Raw genomic sequence first — 18,689 nt, 5'->3', positions numbered from 1 at the left:
CCATGCTGTAATGTCCTCCTTAGTATATACCACCTGCTCTGATATGTGACCCCATACATAGTATATACCCCTGCTCTGATATGTGACCCCATACATAGAACAGTATATGCCCCCTGCTGTAATGTCCCCATACATAGTATATACCCCCTGCTCTGATATGTGTCCCCATACATAGTATATACCCCTGCTGTAATGTCCCCCATAGTATATACCACCTGCTGTAATGTCCCCCATAGTATATACCCCTGCTGTAATGTCCTCCATAGTATATACCCCTGCTGTAATGTCCCCCATAGTATATATACCCCTGCTGTAATGTCCTCCATAGTATATACACCTGCTGTAATGTCCTCCATAATATATATACACCTGCTGTAATGTCCTCCATAGTATATATACCACCTGCTGTAATGTCCCCCATAGTATATATACCACCTGCTGTAATGTCCTCCATAGTATATATACCACCTGCTGTAATGTCCTCCATAGTATATATACCACCTGCTGTAATGTCCCCCATAGTATATATACCCCTGCTGTAATGTCCCCCCCCCTTCCCATCGGCACTGACAGGTTACCTGCATGGTGTATACTGGGTGCTGGGTGCTGGAGGTCGGCACTCCAGCACCCAGTACTACTGAGCGGCACCCCCCGACTGGCAGTAGTACTAGGTACTGGGGTGCCGCTTTGCTTGATGCCCGCTCTTCTCATCAAACAGACGTGATGGAGGAAGGAAGGAGGCCGGGGACTTAATTTGGGGACCGCTTCTGTCCAGTGTCGGACTGGGGCACCTGGGGCCCACCAGTATAGAACCAGTAAAATGCAACATGCTGACCCGCTCCTTTCCTGGATTCATCTGTATCTGTGACAGATCCCTTGTAAATAACATTTTCAGTCGAACTAAAACTCAGGGTATGCTGGGAGTTGTAGTCTCTGAATAAATCACTGTGTGCAGAGTGTCCTGGTGGCTGCAGTCTGTGGGTGACTACCATCAGCCCTGAAGGTCCAGCAATAAATCTGTCTACAGTTATGAGAGGATTGTACTGCTGTACTACAACTCCCAGCATATCCTGAGGGCTGCAGACTGTTCTGGGAGTTGTAGTGCCTGCAGCTGTTGTAGTTGGGTCCTGGAGGCGTTGTGGGAGATCAGAATACATAGATCTGTGGGGGCTCAGTGTATGGAAGTGACCCCAGAACATCACTAATAGGGGACAGAACAAAAACATCTCCCCCTATCCCCTATTAGTGATGTTCTGGGGTCACTTCCCAACACTGAGCCCCCACAGATCTATGTATTCTTATATGCCACAAAGCATCCAGTTTATGATGCACCTAGGACCCAACTACAGCAGCTGCAGGCACTACAACTCCCAGCATTTACTGACAGTCTGCAGCCCTCAGCATACGCTGGGAGTTGTAGTGCCTGCAGCTCTTGTACTTGGGTCCTAGTTTAAAAATTTGCGCTAGTGTACTGTAGTGACCCTGGGGCTGTGTCAGTACACTACCGCAAACGATACACTGACCCATTAAGACCCCAATGGTGCACAGGCTCTCCACACTATAGAAGTGATAATAGTGCAGTTACTAATGACTCACAGGTGACGTCTTCTCCGATTGCCGTCGCTCACACTTCGCTTTCTTCTCCATCTGGAGCAGCCATCATGAAGACTTCACCGACCACAACTCATCTGCAGGCGGGCAGCTGGGGGTGACTGGGGAAGGGAGGCAGCTGGGGGTGACTGGGGAAGGGAGGCAGCTGGGGGGGGGAGAAGATGGGAGGGCAGCTGGAGGGAATGGGGAAGGGAGGCAGCTGGGGGTGACTGGGGAAGGGAGGCAGCTGGAGGGAATGGGGAAGGGAGGCAGCTGGAGGGAATGGGGAAGGGAGGCAGCTGGGGGTGACTGGGGAAGGGAGGCAGCTGGGGCGACAGGGGGACTGGGGAAGGGAGGCAGCTGGAGGGAATGGGGAAGGGAGGCAGGGATAGCAGCGGGGGCGACTGGGGGAGGGGGGAACCTGGGGAACAGGGGGAGCAGCTGGGGCGACCGGGGGAGGGGGAGAACCTGGGGAACAGGGGGAGCAGCTGGGGTGACAGGGGGAGAAGATGGGAGGGCAGCTGGGGTGGCAGGGGGAGAAGATGGGAGGGCAGCTGGGGTGGCAGGGGGAGGGGGAGAAGATGGGAGGGCAGCTGGGGTGGCAGGGGGAGAAGATGGGAGGGCAGCTGGGGTGGCAGGGGGAGGGGGAGAAGATGGGAGGGCAGCTGGGGTGGCAGGGGGAGAAGCTGGGTGGCAGGGAGAGCAGCTGGGGCGACTGGGGGAGGGGGAGAACCTGGGGAACAGGGGGAGCAGCTGGGGCAACAGGGGGAGAAGATGGGAGGGCAGCTGGGGTGGCAGGGGGAGAAGATGGGAGGGCAGCTGGGGTTGCAGGGGGAGATGATGGGGGGCGGCTGGGGTTGCAGGGGGAGAAGATGGGGGGCAGCTGGGGTTGCAGGGGGAGAAGATGGGAGGGCGGCTGGCGTTGCAGGGGGAGATGATGGGGGGCGGCTGGGGTTGCAGGGGGAGAAGATGGGGGGCAGCTGGGGTTGCAGGGGGAGAAGATGGGGGGCAGCTGGGGTTGCAGGGGGAGAAGATGGGAGGGCAGCTGGGGTTGCAGGGGGAGAAGATGGGAGGGCGGCTGGCGTTGCAGGGGGAGATGATGGGGGGCGGCTGGGGTTGCAGGGGGAGAAGATGGGGGGCAGCTGGGGTTGCAGGGGGAGAAGATGGGGGGCAGCTGGGGTTGCAGGGGGAGAAGATGGGGGCGGCTGGCATTGCAGGGGGAGATGATGGGGGGTGGCTGGGGTTGCAGGGGGAGATGATGGGGGGCGGCTGGGGTTGCAGGGGGAGAAGATGGGGGGCAGCTGGGGTTGCAGGGGGAGAAGATGGGGGGCAGCTGGGGTTGCAGGGGGAGAAGATGGGAGGGCGGCTGGGGTTGCAGGGGGAGATGATGGGGGGCGGCTGGCATTGCAGGGGGAGATGATGGGGGGCGGCTGGGGTTGCAGGGGGAGAAGATGGGAGGGCGGCTGGCGTTGCAGGGGGAGATGATGGGGGGCGGCTGGGGTTGCAGGGGGAGAAGATGGGGGGCAGCTGGGGTTGCAGGGGGAGAAGATGGGAGGGCGGCTGGCGTTGCAGGGGGAGATGATGGGGGGCGGCTGGGGTTGCAGGGGGAGAAGATGGGGGGCAGCTGGGGTTGCAGGGGGAGAAGATGGGAGGGCAGCTGGCATTGCAGGGGGAGATGATGGGGGGCGGCTGGGGTTGCAGGGGGAGAAGATGGGAGGCGGCTGGCATTGCAGGGGGAGATGATGGGGGGCGGCTGGGGTTGCAGGGGGAGAAGATGGGGGGCAGCTGGGGTTGCAGGGGGAGAAGATGGGAGGGCGGCTGGGGTTGCAGGGGGAGAAGATGGGAGGGCGGCTGGGGTTGCAGGGGGAGAAGATGGGAGGGCGGCTGGGGTTGCAGGGGGAGAAGATGGGAGGGCGGCTGGGGTTGCAGGGGGAGAAGATGGGTGGGGGGCTGGGGTTGCAGGGGCAGAAGATCGGGGGGCTGGGGGAGAAGATCGGGGTAAGCTGGGGTGGCAGGGGGAGAGGATGGGTGGGGGCAGCTGAGGTGACAGGCAGGGAGGGAAGAGGGAGCGGTCGGGGGGCTGAGGGATCAGCTGGGTGGCAGGGGGACCAGCCGGGGGTCCGGGGGATTAGCCAGCTGGCAGGGGGACCAGCCGGGGGATCAGCAGGGCGGCAGGTACAGAGGCAGGCTGGAAAGTCTCCCCCATGCAGGGCCGGCATGAGCATCCGGTACAGACAGGCCGGAAGCTCACAGTGCAGCCCCGCGATGCCCGAACTTCTTGCCTGCTCAGCAGCGTGCGTGTGACGTCATCACGCCACTGCCAAACAGAGGTTCGGGCATCGCGGGGCCGCACTGCGAGCTTCCGGCCTGTCTGTACCGGAAGCTCATGCCTGCATGGGGGAGACCTTTCCAGCCTGATCCCCCGGCCGACCCATCACTCCCCTGAGCCCCCCCCAAACCGCCCGGGCGCGGACGTTAGCGCTCGGGCGGCGGAGGGGTTTAACAAAAAAAAAAAAATAGCTCCGGAACTCCCCAGCTGGTGGGGGCCCCCTAGTGGTGGAGGCCCATGGGCACGTGCCCCTTGTGCCCCCCCTTTAATCCGGCCATGGTGACACTACACGTCCTGTACTGCTGTGTGTCTAGTACCACCACTACAGTACAGTGTGACACTACATGTCCTGTACTGCTGTGTGTCTAGTATTACCTCTACAGTACAGTGTGACACTAAATGTCCTGTACTTCTCTTTACCTGTGTCAGGATGACCTGCACCTTTGGACACCAGTTAAGGTTTTTTTTTAAAATTTTTCTGGGACCCTGTGTGATCTGTACAAGACCCTGAAAATGCCCCAGTCCTTTACATAGAAAGTAATTTACAGCTTCTCATAGTTTTTTCTGGTTGTTGTATGTAAGAACTTGCCTTAACCATATTATTTTCCTTTAAATCTTTATTTTTTCTCATTTTGGGATGACATTTTAGGGGCTTCAGAACCAATTACTGGTTTTGGTCTCAACTTACAATGGTCTCAACATACAATGGTCATTCCAGGACCAATTAATATTGTATGTTGAGGGACTACTGTATACTAAAACTCTTAAAGAATAATGTAACCCAGTCTAAACCATGGTTATTATGAAATATGGGTACCTAATAGATGCTTTGTATCTTCAAAGGTCAGCACCCAACTATAAAGTTTTCTTTGCTCTATAAAGTTCAACAAATGACTGATAGCAGATCAAAACAAGTACTTAAAGGGGAAGTCCAGGAAAAATAATTTTAAGATAGTAATTTTCATAACTTTTGTTGGGCAATAACATAATAGACACTTATTATGGGAAATGCACCTATAGTGCATTTTCCCTGCACTTACTACAGCATGGTGTGTGCAGGTCTCTGTAAAGTTGGTGATGTCACGTTACATAAACTTCCAACTCCTGCTGCTTCAGTCTGTCCCACTGCTGCCGCAGGAGTCATCAGTTTACACCTGAGACCTGAACACACCATGCTGTAGAAAGTGCAGAGAGAATGCACTATAGGTGCATTTCCCATAATAAGTGTCTGATAGTAATTTTCATAACTTTTGTTGGGCAATAACATATCTTAAAATTATTTTGCCTGGACTTCTCCATTGAAGTGATACTGTCACCCCTTTTCTGTATGAGGACTTCTCTACACAGCTGTATGGCCTAAATTCTTCAGTTCTCATACCTTAATTTATAAGAGATTTCTTGGTGCTTGGTCCAGTGAAAAAAGCTTTTTATGATTCGTGGTTTGTGCCAGCTGGGCAGGGCTTTATGTCCGCAGCGCCACTTGGCCCTGCCTTAGGTTTCACTCCATCAGTGACATAATCAGCATTTAGGCCCCTGAGTGGCCATTGAAATGGGGATTTAGAGTCTCTTGTAGCTCTTTCTGATTGTTGTATGTAAGGACTTGCTGTATCTATATTAGTTAGTTGCTTATTTTCCTTTAAATTTAAATTTTTTCTAATTTTGGGAAATTTAGAACCAGTTACCAGTTTTCCATAGAGTTTTGGTTTCAACATACTATGGTTGTCCTGGAACCAATTAATATTGTATGTTCAGGGACCACTGTACTTACAAAATGAGTCAGTAATGTTCCCAAACCAGAGATTGTTGCAGCCAAGGAAAGGATTGTTCAGTTTATAATCACTTTTATGACAACACCCTCCCCAGATGTGCCTCACTAGCAACTAGGGGGCACCTCTCAGTTTGAGAAGCATTGTAATGGAACATATTTAAAATAATATTATTACTCTACCAAATAATGCTCAATAAATGAGCAATACTAAATGCTATATGATAGATAAAAGACATAAAAATCTGGCACTGACTGCCATAAACAATCAAATGAGGTTTATTCCATCACACAGCACAGCATGGACACCATCTGGTAGTAGTTTTAGACGGTTCCATGACTCTATATTGACAGCCGTCAAAAGTCTAAAGTGCATGGGTACCTTCAGATTCCACAATAAGACAATAATAATCAAGTGGATAGTTCAGATAGGGATCAAAATAAGTAGTTTCTGATCTTCACTTGCAGCTTACATAACAGTAATGAAGTCTGTCCTCCTTTAATATATCTATGTTTTTAAAATGGCTGGTGACAAATGGGAGTAGAATTCCTCATAAATCATATTTGTTCTGTTTCCTACTTATAGAAGTGCAACTCCATCACCGAAGAGGACATCTGTCACTTCTAGGCCATCAATGGGGAGGGGCAGCAGAGATCGATTTACAGGAGAATCTTATACAGTGTTGGGTATGTTTACTGCAGGGTTAAATGTATTGCTGTTTATGGAATTGGGAATAGCCTTTACTGATGAAGTAATTGTTATTACGCAGTATGCCTCATTCACACGTCCACAAAATGCGTAATGGCGGATCCGTGCCTTAGTGTTTGTTCATCCGTACAGTATATTATTTGCTTCTACTACTAACACCTAAAGCAGTTTTCCAAGCAGGGTTCCTTAGAACAGCAGCAGAAGACCTTAAGGCTATGGTCCCACTCCAGGATCATAGCTTGGAAAGGCTTTCGTCTCGTAATATTGATGGGCACAAATAATCACCATTATTTGCGGCGTCAGTGATATGAGACAGCCGCCTTTCCATGCTGTGATCCCATAGTGGGAACATAGCCTAACAGTGGGATACAGTAACATCAACCAGTCATATCTAAAAGGGGTATTCCAGCGAATAGTTTTTGCCTTCGGGGATTCTTGCACATCAATTTGATCAGGTTTTTTTTAGCAACGAATTGTGCCAAAAACTTCAACCATTGAAGTGATAAACTAATCCAGCAAAATTTGTTATCACACAGGTGACACAGCCATCGAAAGTGGACAACATTACTGGGAGGTGAAAGCTCAAAAGGACTGCAAATCATACAGTGTGGGTGTTTCATATAGAACAATTGGCAAGTTTGACCAGCTAGGAAAGACAAATACAAGCTGGTGCTTACATGTGAACAACTGGCTACAAGCAACATTTGCTGCAAAGCATAACAACAAAGCTAAAGGCCTGGAAGTAGCAGTCCCTGATAGAATAGGTGTATACTGTGACTTTGATGGAGGTAATCTTTCATTGAACTGACTTTATTGCAGTCTTTTTCTTATTAGATATGTCTGAATAATAGTTTATTAGGCAATATAGTACAGATAAATATTTAAAAGATATAATACCCATTTGCCTTTGCCATTAGTATATTATATCACATCTTCAAAAAGGCATACAAATATTGTATCAGAAACGATTCCAATTTTTTATTCTATTGTTACATTTGTAAAAGTGATTATACTATCAAACTTGATTTTATGTATGCGTTTATTTACCTTTTAGTTTTTGTATTTTTCAGGTCAGCTCTCATTTTACAACGCAGATACAAAGCAGTTACTGTATAGTTTTAAAACAAAGTTTACACAACCGGTTGTCCCTGGATTTATGGTTAGTAATAAAACTCCTCCCTCTTACTCACTTACTGTTGGTAATAAATTGACCACTCTCTGCTGACTGACAGGCATGACTTGTTTCTGTAACTTCTGAACTATTTTTTAGCATATAAGGGACAGGCTGGTGAGAGCAGCATGTCAGTCACTACTCTATAGCATCACACAGTGAATGCAGCATAATGAAGGTTATAGGTTCCCATGTTGTTTGTTATAAATCGCATGTATGGATAAATGTGCTGTTATCTGATTTAGATTGCAGCAACATCTGCATGCTTGTGACTTTTTGCCATTTTATGCCTGCCACACTAAGGGCCCTATTACACCAACAGATTATCTGACAGATTTTTTTTTAGCCAAAGCCAGGAATGGACTATAAACAGAGAACGGGTAATAAAGGAAAGAGTGAGATTTCTCCTCTTTTCAAATCCATTCCTGGCTTTGGCTTAAAAAAATCTGTCAGATAATCTGTTGGTGTAATAGGATCCTAGGGGTCCATTTAGACAAATAGATTGGACTGGATCCAGCTTTTCCAGGCACTCGGAGCCGAGTGGCACTGAGTTCAAAGGCAGCCGGCTGATAAGCCAACTGCTGAGCTAGCAAAGCACTTTGCTTTGTTAGTATTGCAAATTCGCTCATCTCTAAGCGGAAGCTAGTGTGCATTTGAAAACAAAGGGGGAGATTTATCAAACTGGTGTAAAGTAGAACTGGCTTAGTTGCCCCTAGCAACCAATTAAATTCCACTTTACGTTCCTCACAGATTCTTTAGAAAATGAAAGGTGGAATCTGGTTGCTAGGGGCAACTAAAACAATTCTACTTTACACCATGTTTGATAAATCTCCCCCACAGTGTGCGGGACAGCTGCCTCCAGGCCTGATTCATTGAGAGGTATACACCTTTAAACATAGGAGCAGGGGCATGCCTTAAGGTTCATGGGTCCCAATGCAAATGCTTGGCTTGGGCCCTCCCCCGATCTACGGTCTTATAGATTAGCTGTCTCCAGTATATACACAAGTATATAGATTCATTTTGTTCATGGTGAGGTAGGCTGCTGCAAGAAGTGAGGCTCAGGTTGAATCAGTAGGAAGCTAAGTGCGGGCCCCTCTGGACTTATGTATCTGTGGGGGCCTGGAGTGGTAATGCTAACCTTTATCCCTGGCTATAATCACTAAAACCAGTCAACCCTAAAGAGAAGTCAGAGGGATGTCCACTCGAAAAGTACCATAGTCTAGTTGTAGGACATGTAACTCACAGATTTTCAAATGCATCCAGGTGTGGGCTCTGGTTTATCCATTCTAAACTACTTCTGGCAAAGCAATTTGTTAGTTGATGTGGATGGGTGGTTGCTGTGCTGAAGGTTTGGTGCCAGAATTTACTAATATTTCAAACTGTTCATAATTCCTTCCACCTTGGCTAAAGCCACAATTCCAGCAAAGCAGACCTAAAGCATAATGCTGGCTCCCCCATGCTTCACTGTGGCTATGGTGTACTTTGGTGTTGTGCAGTGTTGGCTTTGCTCCAAACATACCAAACAAACATACGGTACGGGTTCATACGAACCCGTACTCTCGGTAATGATTCCCACTGTCTGTCCGCTCCGTGGAGAGGGTGGATACAGCGGGAGGACCGCCTGGAAAACTGGGATACAGCCATAGCCATAGGCTGTATCCCAGTTTTCCAGGCGGTCCTCCCGCTGTATCCACCCGCTCCACAGAGCGGGCAGACTGGAATCTGATGCCGAGCGTTCGGGTTCATACAAACCCGAACCTTCTGCAGTTTCAGACCATCCCTACATCCTACCTCACAGCCGAGACATATGAACAATATGGGAGATTGTTGTTACTTGCAGTATTCAACCAGTACTTCACAGATATTACTGCACCTCCCTTTGTGTTGCTGTATGTCTTTTGATAGCCCTCCAGACTAATTGTCTTCATGTCTTTTCATATTTTTTTGAGGGGAACCCAGTTTATAGTAATGTTATTGTTATAAATTTTATCTGCTTCATGATGTCTTCACTGTTTCATAGTATATCTAATGTTTTTAAAAATATGTTCTATCCTTCTCCTGACTGATGCCTTTAAACAATGATGTTGTTCTGGACTATGGCTGCTGTTATGGAGACACCTGTGTTGGCTAAAATACCATAGCAGTATTTAGAGCAGGGGTAGGCAATTAATTTTTTCCATGGGGCCACATGAGAATTGGAATTGGTTTTACAGGGCCTCTTTATGTGCCACTGTTATGATATTTTCACACTAAGTAAATTTGGCAGAATTCCACAGCAGACCTCTTCTCCACAGAATCCCGCCTGCCTCAGTGTGCCATAGCTTGTCTATTAGAGGGTTCGCGCGCCACCGTTCCAGCCGCTCTACCCCTGCTCTACAAGCTATGGCACACCGAGGAAGGCGGGATTCCACCACATTTACTCAGTGTTAACATACCCTTAATGTTGAATTTTTTTCTAAATGATTGCATACAGCTAAGATGGTGCCGGAATGGAAACTACATCTCCTGTTGTGCAGAGTAACGCCATCATTGGTGCATACAGGCACAAACAGCATATTGCCGGCAGTTTGACTCAGAAACACCTCCCCCTTTCTGGTGACGGTACTATACTGCTGCTGACACTGAGTGCTTATCCTTTTGGAAAATATCTCACAGGTCGTTCAGAACTAATTAAAGGGCCAAATCCCCCCGAGCTGTACAGTGCCCAGGTATAATTTAGAGAAATGCTTTATAGCAAACCTCATGGACTGTAGGCAGGGGCGTAGCTAGGGGTTCAGCCTAGGGGGGGCGAGTGAAGCTGAGTGGGCCCCCAACCAACGTTACCCATAGGGAACCTCAGCAGGTGACAAGGATTTTTTTGAATAATAAAGGGTATATTCTTCTACATTTTTTATAGTGAATAAGGATAAAGAGCAGTGTAAGAGGCTTCTACATCTGGAATATAGAGCCACAAAAAAAGTAAAAGTGCTTAAGATTAGAAAAATATAGCTGCCTTCTTCCACAGACAGCATCACTCTTGTCCTCAGTTTGATTCTCCTGGTGGCTGCAACCTGTGGGTGACAACCATCAGCCCTGAAGTTCCAGCAATACATCTGTCTACAGCGGCAGGTATCGGAGGATAGTACTACTGTACTACAACTCCCAGCATACCCTGAGGGCTGCAGACTGTCAACCTGGAGCCCCCCTTCCTCGACCAAGTGCATGCTACTGGTATATATATATATGGTATTACCAATAATACCAGTATACAAGGGGGAAATATTATCGCCACAACCACTACCATCACCCCCATATTGTTACTAAATCCTCTATACTAAATCCAATAAAACACAGTACCAGATTACAAGTAACAAATAACACCACTACTTACTGACTAACACCACCACATACTGACTAATACCACCAGATACTGACTAATACCAGCACATACTGACTAACCCCACCGCTGCTACTGAATAATCCACTGTACACAGACCAATATCACCTCTTCCAGTCATTTAGCGGTAGCCATAGCTCTACACAGGTTCTATACACCATATACATTACAGTGCAGATATATTTAGTGACTCACAGGGGATGTCTTCTCTGAACAGAGTGCTTCCCTTTTCATCTTCTTCTCCATCTGTCCTGGGCCATTATGAGGACTTCTCCGAGCCACGAATCCACAGAATCTGCCAGACAGACATATTAGGCTCCACACTCTGTCATCATCCTCATCTCTCTACACACTGCACATCTGTATTGGCCGCTTTACACCCTTGTTTAGTGGGTAGGCTGACTCTTATAGATGGCTCCCCCCTGTATTGCCCCCTTATAGATGTCCCCCCCCCCTGTATTCCCCCTTATAGATGGCTCCCCCTGTATCCCCCCCAGATAGATGGCTCCCCTCCCCTGTATTCCCCCTTATAGATGGCTCCCCTCCCCTGTATTCCCCCTTATAGATGGCTCCCCCTGTATTCCCCCCTTATAGATGGCTCCCCTCCCCTGTATTCCCCCTTATAGATGGCTCCCCCCCTGTATCCCCCCCTTATAGATGGCTTCCCTCCCCTGTATTCCTTCCTTATAGATGGCTCCCCTCCCCTGTATTCCCCCCTTATAGATGGCTTCCCTCCTCTGTATTCTCCCCTTGTAGATGGCTCCCCCCCTGTATCCCCCCCTTATAGATGGCTCCCCTCCCCTGTATTCCCCCTTTATAGATGGCTCCCCTCCCCTGTATTCCCCCCTTATAGATGGCTCCCCCCCTGTATCCCCCCTAATAGATGGCTCCCCTCCCCTGTATGCCCCCCTTATAGATGGCTCCCCCTGTATCCCGCCTGTATTCCCCCCCTTATAGATGGCTCCCCCCCTGTATCCCCCCCTTATAGATGGCTTCCCTCCCCTGTATTCCCAGCTTATAGATGGCTCCCCTCCCCTGTATTCCCCCTTATAGATGGCTCCCCTCTCCTGTATTCCCCCTTATAGATGGCTCCCCCCCTGTATCCCCCCTTATAGATGGCTTCCCTCCCCTGTATCCCTCCCTTATAGATGGCTCCCCTCCCCTGTATTCCCCCCTTATAGATGGCTTCCCTCCCCTGTATTCCCCCCTTATAGATGGCTCCCCCCCCTGTATCCCCCCTTATAGATGGCTCCCCCCTGTATCCCCCCCAATAGATGGCTCCCCTCCCCTGTATTCCCCCCTTATAGATGGCTTCCCCCCCCTGTATTCCCCCCCTTATAGATGGCTTCCCTCCCCTGTATTCCCCCCTTTATAGATGGCTCCCCTCCCCTGTATTCCCCCTTATAGATGGCTCCCCCCCTGTATCCCCCCCTTATAGATGGCTCCCCTCCCCTGTATCCCCCCTTATAGATGGCTCCCCTCCCCTGTATTCCCCCTTATAGATATCTCCCCCCCTGTATCCCCCCCTTATAGATGGCTCCCCTCCCCTTTATTCCCCCTTATAGATGGCTCCCCCCCTGTATCCCCTCCTTATAGATGGCTCCCCTTCCCTGTATTCCCCCTTATAGATGGCTCCCCCCCCCCTGTATCCCCCCCTTATAGATGGCTCCCCTCCCCTGTATTCCCCCCTTATATTTGCCCCCTGCACAGCAGATTAAAAACAAACAAACACACAACTCACCTAACAAGCGCTCCCCCGTCGCTGCTGTCCTCTCTTCTTCTGCCCCCAGCTGATGTGTCGCTCCCTGGGGGATTCCCGGACAGCGCACACATCCGGAAGCTGAGTGTGCGGCCGGGGCGGGACTTCCGGTACAGGAAGTCCCAGCGACGCGCACTAAGGTTCCTGATACGTGCGCTCCCTGGGAATCCCCCAGGGAGCGACGCATCAGACAGGGGCAAGATTGCCTCTTGCAGCCGCAAGCAAGACCGTGCTTGCGGTCGCAAGAGAGGCATAAAGGAGGGGGTGGGCGCTGCAGTTCGGGGGCATGCGCCGATGCGGAGCGCAGCCTCTTGTGGCTGGAGGCATAACGCTGCCTCCGGCCACAAGAATGATTGACACAGCCGGGAGTCAATGGCTCCTGATGCTGTGTCAATCACATCCTGGCCCAGTCGGAACTGTATGCGCTCGGCCACTACTGACGTGTTAATGCTGTCTGCAAAAGCATTAACTGTCTGAGACCTCAGTGGGCCTCTGTCTGAGTGGGCCCGAGAGCGACCGCCCCCCTTGCCCCCACCAAATTTCGCTACTGACTGTAGGCAACAATAAATAGAACCGGTTCTATTCAGATGAATGAGAAAAGCTTGTGCACATGCTTAGTGACCGTTATAGAGGTTATTATATAGTGGGGGTGCAGAGTTGTGAGGAACAGCTATTGTGTGTGCCTCTGTTATCTATATACTGATGTCACCTATTACTGTACTTCTGTCTGTGTTGATAGAGGGTACTGCTGGGAAATTATCAGTACAGAACAGGAAGTCTCAGCTTAGTTTTAGGCCTAGTGGCCATATATATACTGACTACTGGTTAACACAAGTTTCAGTGTGATTGGCTAATTATGTACAAAACCGAATCCCCAATTATAGGAGGGTGTTCGCATTTATGCAAAAACATTATTTTAGTTCTGTTATTTTCCCGTCTTGTCTGAATGAGTTGCATAAAACAGTAATCCTATTAAATCCTAAGGAACACTGAAATTAATTTGCTGTGATTCTTTTCTTCCAGGTGTGGTGTGGTGGTATCACAGTGTGCACAGGACTACAGGTTCCAAGCGCTGTCAGAACACTTCAGAAGACTGAAAACGGAATGAGCGGTTCATCCAGCAGCTTGACCAGCATTCCTCAATAACATAACACTTTGAGATTGTAGAATGGAAAGTTTGCTCTGGTCTGAATGGAATGCTAGTTATCTCTTATTTAATTTAGTAACATCATGGTTGCTCATCACCAAAAGCAGAAGCAAACTGACCATTGTGGGGTTATCTGCCCGCTGCCGCCCTGAAGCTTGCAGTGTCCTTGGTGCCTGACTATGCTGCTCAGATCCCATGTTAGAATCTGATTTAACAAATGACTGAGTTACTAGGGACTAGGCTAACAGAAAATAGGCCATCCTTGTAGGGTGCTGATTGTTATCATGGATGCAGCCTGTGCAACTTACCTTAGGCGTATTCAATGACTTGATTTTCAAATTTCCACTTGTACCCACTTCTGTACTTTGCAGGTGGGATTCAGTGTTCTGTAGAACAAATGTCATTTTAAAAAGACTGTCTCCATTTTAATTTGTTATAGATATGCTGACATGATTGCTGACATGAAGCGCTTCTGCTCTGCATTCAGGTCCTCACATGAGGAAACAAAGCGGATTCATAGAAATTAATACTTGATTTCTAGAAAAAAATATCCATATTGATTGAACTAGAAAAAAATATCCATATTGATTGATTTTAAAAGACAAAGTACATAGCAGTTTGGTTGCAGGAATCATTCCTTATAGGACCAAAGTGTGCTGAATAAGATTTAGAAAAAGCATTTTTTGTCTTTGTTAAAAGTCCATCACATCGGACATGCTTCTAATGGCAACGCCAGAGAGTCCACTCTCTTATTATTCATAGTCACCTTAACCACTTGTTCACTGTCCATAGATTATAAACATCCTGGTGGTCTCCTTGGGCATGTAAAAATGTGCCTGGTCAGGAAGAGTGTTTGGTAATTGTTTTTATGTGACAGAATCAATAATCGTCTTATTTATAGTGAGTCCCATTAAAAGTTTAAGGTAAAATAATGTCTTTCTCTGAATAAGGGCCCTTTTACAGGACCTGATGGCATGCCGCAAATTAGTCCCGGTCAGGAAACATTTGCAGAGCCTTCACAAGGATCGGGGAATAACAAATAGCTGGATTGTTTGTATGGCCATATAAATGCATTGTTATTGGCCACACATCCTGTTTAGAAAGGTAGATGTGCGGCCGATAAGGATAATTTACATGGCCAATCTAAAACTTCAGTTAGCCAAAGAGCGAACATTTGCTGATCGTTGGCCCTTTTACACAGGCCGCTTATCGGGTAACGTTCCTAGGATAATCATCCTGTGTAAAAGAACCTCAAGTCTTTCTTGATGGGACATGTAGACTTGTTCAGTGACATTCCACAGTGGGTCAGCAATGAATGTGAGGTCATATGGTGGGCCGCTCCGATGTCAGCAAGTAGATTTTGTTTTCTAAGGAAGCTGGATAGGGAACCTCTAATTAATCAATTCTGACATCCACTTTGATACACAAGTGAAATTCAGGGGGATCATAAAATGTACCCCTTTGATCCCCTCAGAATGTACATTCTGTTAGCTACTGAACTCCTTTCTGTTTGAAGATACTTGAATTAGTGGAACTCTTTGCTCCCTCTCTGCCGATGTCAGAGTTACTAGATGCAGGAATATGTAGCAATATAGATAAAATCACTGAAATATCTTACTACAACAGGCAATTAAGCTTTGTTAATGTCAGTACTAAGCCAAGCAGGCTGCTGGAGGGGGAGAGACCGCAGGAGTGTGCTAACTTGTAATGTGACCAGCTGTTTTGTGGATACATTGACCAGTCATACAGACCTACAGCTACACTATATCTGTAACATGTCAGGTAACAACTTTGCTATTAAATTAATGGTAAGGAGGGGTTTGCAGACCAACAGCTTTCTTAGTAAATGTACACTTTAAATAACTGGTCCGAAAAAAAAACAAAAGAGAAAAAAAGCATTTTGTTTCGAGAGGTTTATTAAAGAACATCTCCTGATGTAAGGGTCTATTTACACAGAAAGATTATCTGACAGATTATCTGCCAAAGATTTGAAGCCAAAGCCAGAAACAGACTATAAAACAAAGATCAGGTCATAAAGGAAAGACTGAGATTTCTCCTCTTTTTAAATTCAATCCTGGCTTTGGCTTCAAATTTTTGGCAGATAATCTTTCTGTGTAATGGTGCGTTTACACGGAACAATTATCATTTGAATTTTCGCGATAACGATCACATTTGAGCGATAATTGGCTTGTGTAAACACAGCGAACGATCAAGCTACGAGCGAGATTTTGATCTTTCAAAATGTCGTTGGTCGTTTGCTAAAAATTCGCAGATTGCTTTGTGTAAACAGTCTTTCACCGATTCACCATATGTATGAGATAGGCTTAAGCGATTTTTAAAACGAATGCAATAACCCTAAACATTAGTAATAATGACATAATTGGAACATAATGTAGTAAGTGTGATTGTAGCTACAAAACGGCCTTCTGCAGTCAGTGCTGAGCATAGGGCTATGTAATTGCTTGGCTCATATACCCTATTCACCTGTAGACCCCAACCGCATGGCAGATTGAACACCAGGCACCACATGGGGGGGCGGGGGGCAATTGAAACTTCTTGTGATTGGCACTTTGACCACTATGTAGTTGTACAGTAGTTCAGCTTTGATAGAACAGTGTTCAGATGCTCTAGCCTGAAGGCGACTTGTCTTTGTGACAGATTCCCTTAAGGCTGGGTTCACACTGCGTTTTTGCAATCCGTTTTTTGCAAAAAACGGATGCATTTGTGTGCATCCGTTTTGATCCGTTTTTCCATTGACTTCCATTGTAAAAAAAACGGATCAGTTTTTTTTAACGGACACAAAAGTAGTGTCAGCTGTGTTTTTGTGTCTGTCAAAAAAAATGGATCCGTTTTGATCCGTTTTTTTTTTACAATGGAAGTCAATGGAAAAACGGATCAAAACGGATGCACACAAATGCATCCGTTTTTTTAATCGGATTGCAAAAACGCAGTGTGGACCCAGCCTTACAGACCAGAAGGTGTTCTTCAAGGGACAAGAAATAAATTGTGTTTTAGCAACATGAGATGCATTAAGTTGAAGTAATGTTTTACAGTTTCATACCATAATCACGTTTTCTAACCGAGCGGAAGGAACTCTGCCATACTCCTTGTAACAATGATTTTATAAAATCTCAGCTTCCGAGATTCAGGCTTCAGTTACTGTATATACATTGTGTCCACTGTGTACGTATGTATCTCCTATGACATGTATACAAGTATGCAAACTGTAAATCCTTCCCAGCTTACTCTGGTAATTCCAAAGCGAAGACATGTGCTGTAAATACACAAATAATACAGGTATCAATGTACATTTTTCTTCCTCTTAATCCCTGTGTCTATCTTGCTTCATTTATTCATTGTGACATATTATTATTTCCTTTCATTTTAATTTACTTGTTTTATATAGAATTAGCAAAGATAATTCACAGGACGCTGATTCCATCCACAAAGTCAGGGGAACTCTGGTTATTGTCACTTTATGTTATGCACACATCTCCATGTACAACCACAATAAACTCAGAAAGTCAGAGAAAAGATCACAGGACACCAGTGTATTCGAAAACTGCAAGACTATTTTTTTTTTTTTATCATTTACCAGTCTAATGTATTCCACTCAATAATAATACTGTAACCCCGACCAATCACTGAAGCAAACAGGAAGAAACAGACTCCAGAGATCTTTCTGCTCGCTTTAGCGATCTGTGGGGGTCTCAACACCCAAAGCCCATCTAATGTCATTTGAAATGTCAGTGACACTTAGGGTAGCTTCACACGTACCGACTCGCAGCGTTAATAAGGTTCGAGTCGGCTAGGTCCTGGCAGATCACTTTCACTGCATACACACAGCGGTCTGAACGACCGCTGCGTGTATGTAATTCTGCCGGCCGCTTAACCCCTTCAGCTGCCGCCCGGCTCCCGCTCTGTATACATTACCTGTCCTCGCTGCACGAGGTCCCGGCATACTGCATTCCCGCCCGGCCAATCAGTGTGTTGCCCTGCCACAGCCACTGACATATAGCTACTAGAGATGAGCGAATACTATTCGATCAAACAGCTATTTGATCAAATAGAACGCTATTCGAGGTATTCGACTGCGGTCGAATATTCGGGGGTAGGGACAGGCACAAGGAGTAGGCTGGACTTTAAAAAAGCCTCTAACTCTGATTGGCTGGCTAAACCATGTGACCTCCTGAATAAAAGAATAGTGATTTGAGATTCATGTCCCATATGCATTCCAGAGGTGTTGGCATCATTTCCTGAGGTTTCATTGGGCACTTGATGACCTGCTAGTGGTCGAATCTTGATTTCTAAGTCCCAAGGATTTTTCTCCCATAGACTATAATGGGATTCGATATTCGATCGAATATCGGGAGCTATTTGAATCTAATCGAATATTTTACTATTCGCTCATCTCTTATAGCTACCCATACACAGCTCTGCTACATACATAATTGCAGTCAAGTCCCTAGTACAAGTAAAGGTCCTCTGTTCAAAAGTGCTCAGATGAAGGTCAGAGACATATGACTGATCACATGAGGGACATCATGGAAGGTCCTGCAGGACTTTATTCTTCCGTTCTAAGTTAAGTTTGAACATAGGCCTTTTACTTTAGGGAAGCTGGATGCAATATGCACATCACATCCAGCTTCCTTTCCTATCCAGAACTGGTCACACACATCAGGATCGATCAGCAGGAGGGAGAGGACTGTGCAGCATTGAATGGCTGCATGGTTCTCTCGGTAGTAGGGTACAGTGCTGAAACAGTAATCACTTGGGAAATTGCCAGGTTAGGCCACCCTAACTGCAGAGTATAAAAGTAGGCACTTTTTAGCAAGAGGTTTTC

At 47.1% G+C, this 18,689-nt stretch overlaps 1 protein-coding gene across 4 annotated transcripts in view; it reads left to right on the top strand.

Moving 5' to 3' along the window:
- Positions 1-17,172, top strand: part of FSD1L (fibronectin type III and SPRY domain containing 1 like) — a 66,737-nt gene extending 49,565 nt beyond the window's left edge. For all 4 annotated transcript variants that reach the window (XM_069962022.1, XM_069962021.1, XM_069962024.1 and 1 more), the window contains 4 exons: positions 6,271-6,371; positions 6,930-7,181; positions 7,464-7,552; positions 13,723-17,172. In XM_069962022.1, coding sequence (XP_069818123.1) covers positions 6,271-6,371; positions 6,930-7,181; positions 7,464-7,552; positions 13,723-13,845 — 565 coding nt within the window. In that variant the 3' untranslated portion in view covers positions 13,846-17,172. The remainder of the gene's footprint in view (positions 1-6,270; positions 6,372-6,929; positions 7,182-7,463; positions 7,553-13,722) is intronic.
- Positions 17,173-18,689: the final 1,517 nt, after the last annotated feature.

This window comes from Dendropsophus ebraccatus, chromosome 3 (genome assembly GCF_027789765.1).
Source record: "Dendropsophus ebraccatus isolate aDenEbr1 chromosome 3, aDenEbr1.pat, whole genome shotgun sequence".
NCBI lineage: Eukaryota > Metazoa > Chordata > Amphibia > Anura > Hylidae > Dendropsophus > Dendropsophus ebraccatus.
The sequence above is the reverse complement of the archived record's forward strand: the minus strand, read 5'-3'. Positions and strand labels throughout refer to the sequence as shown.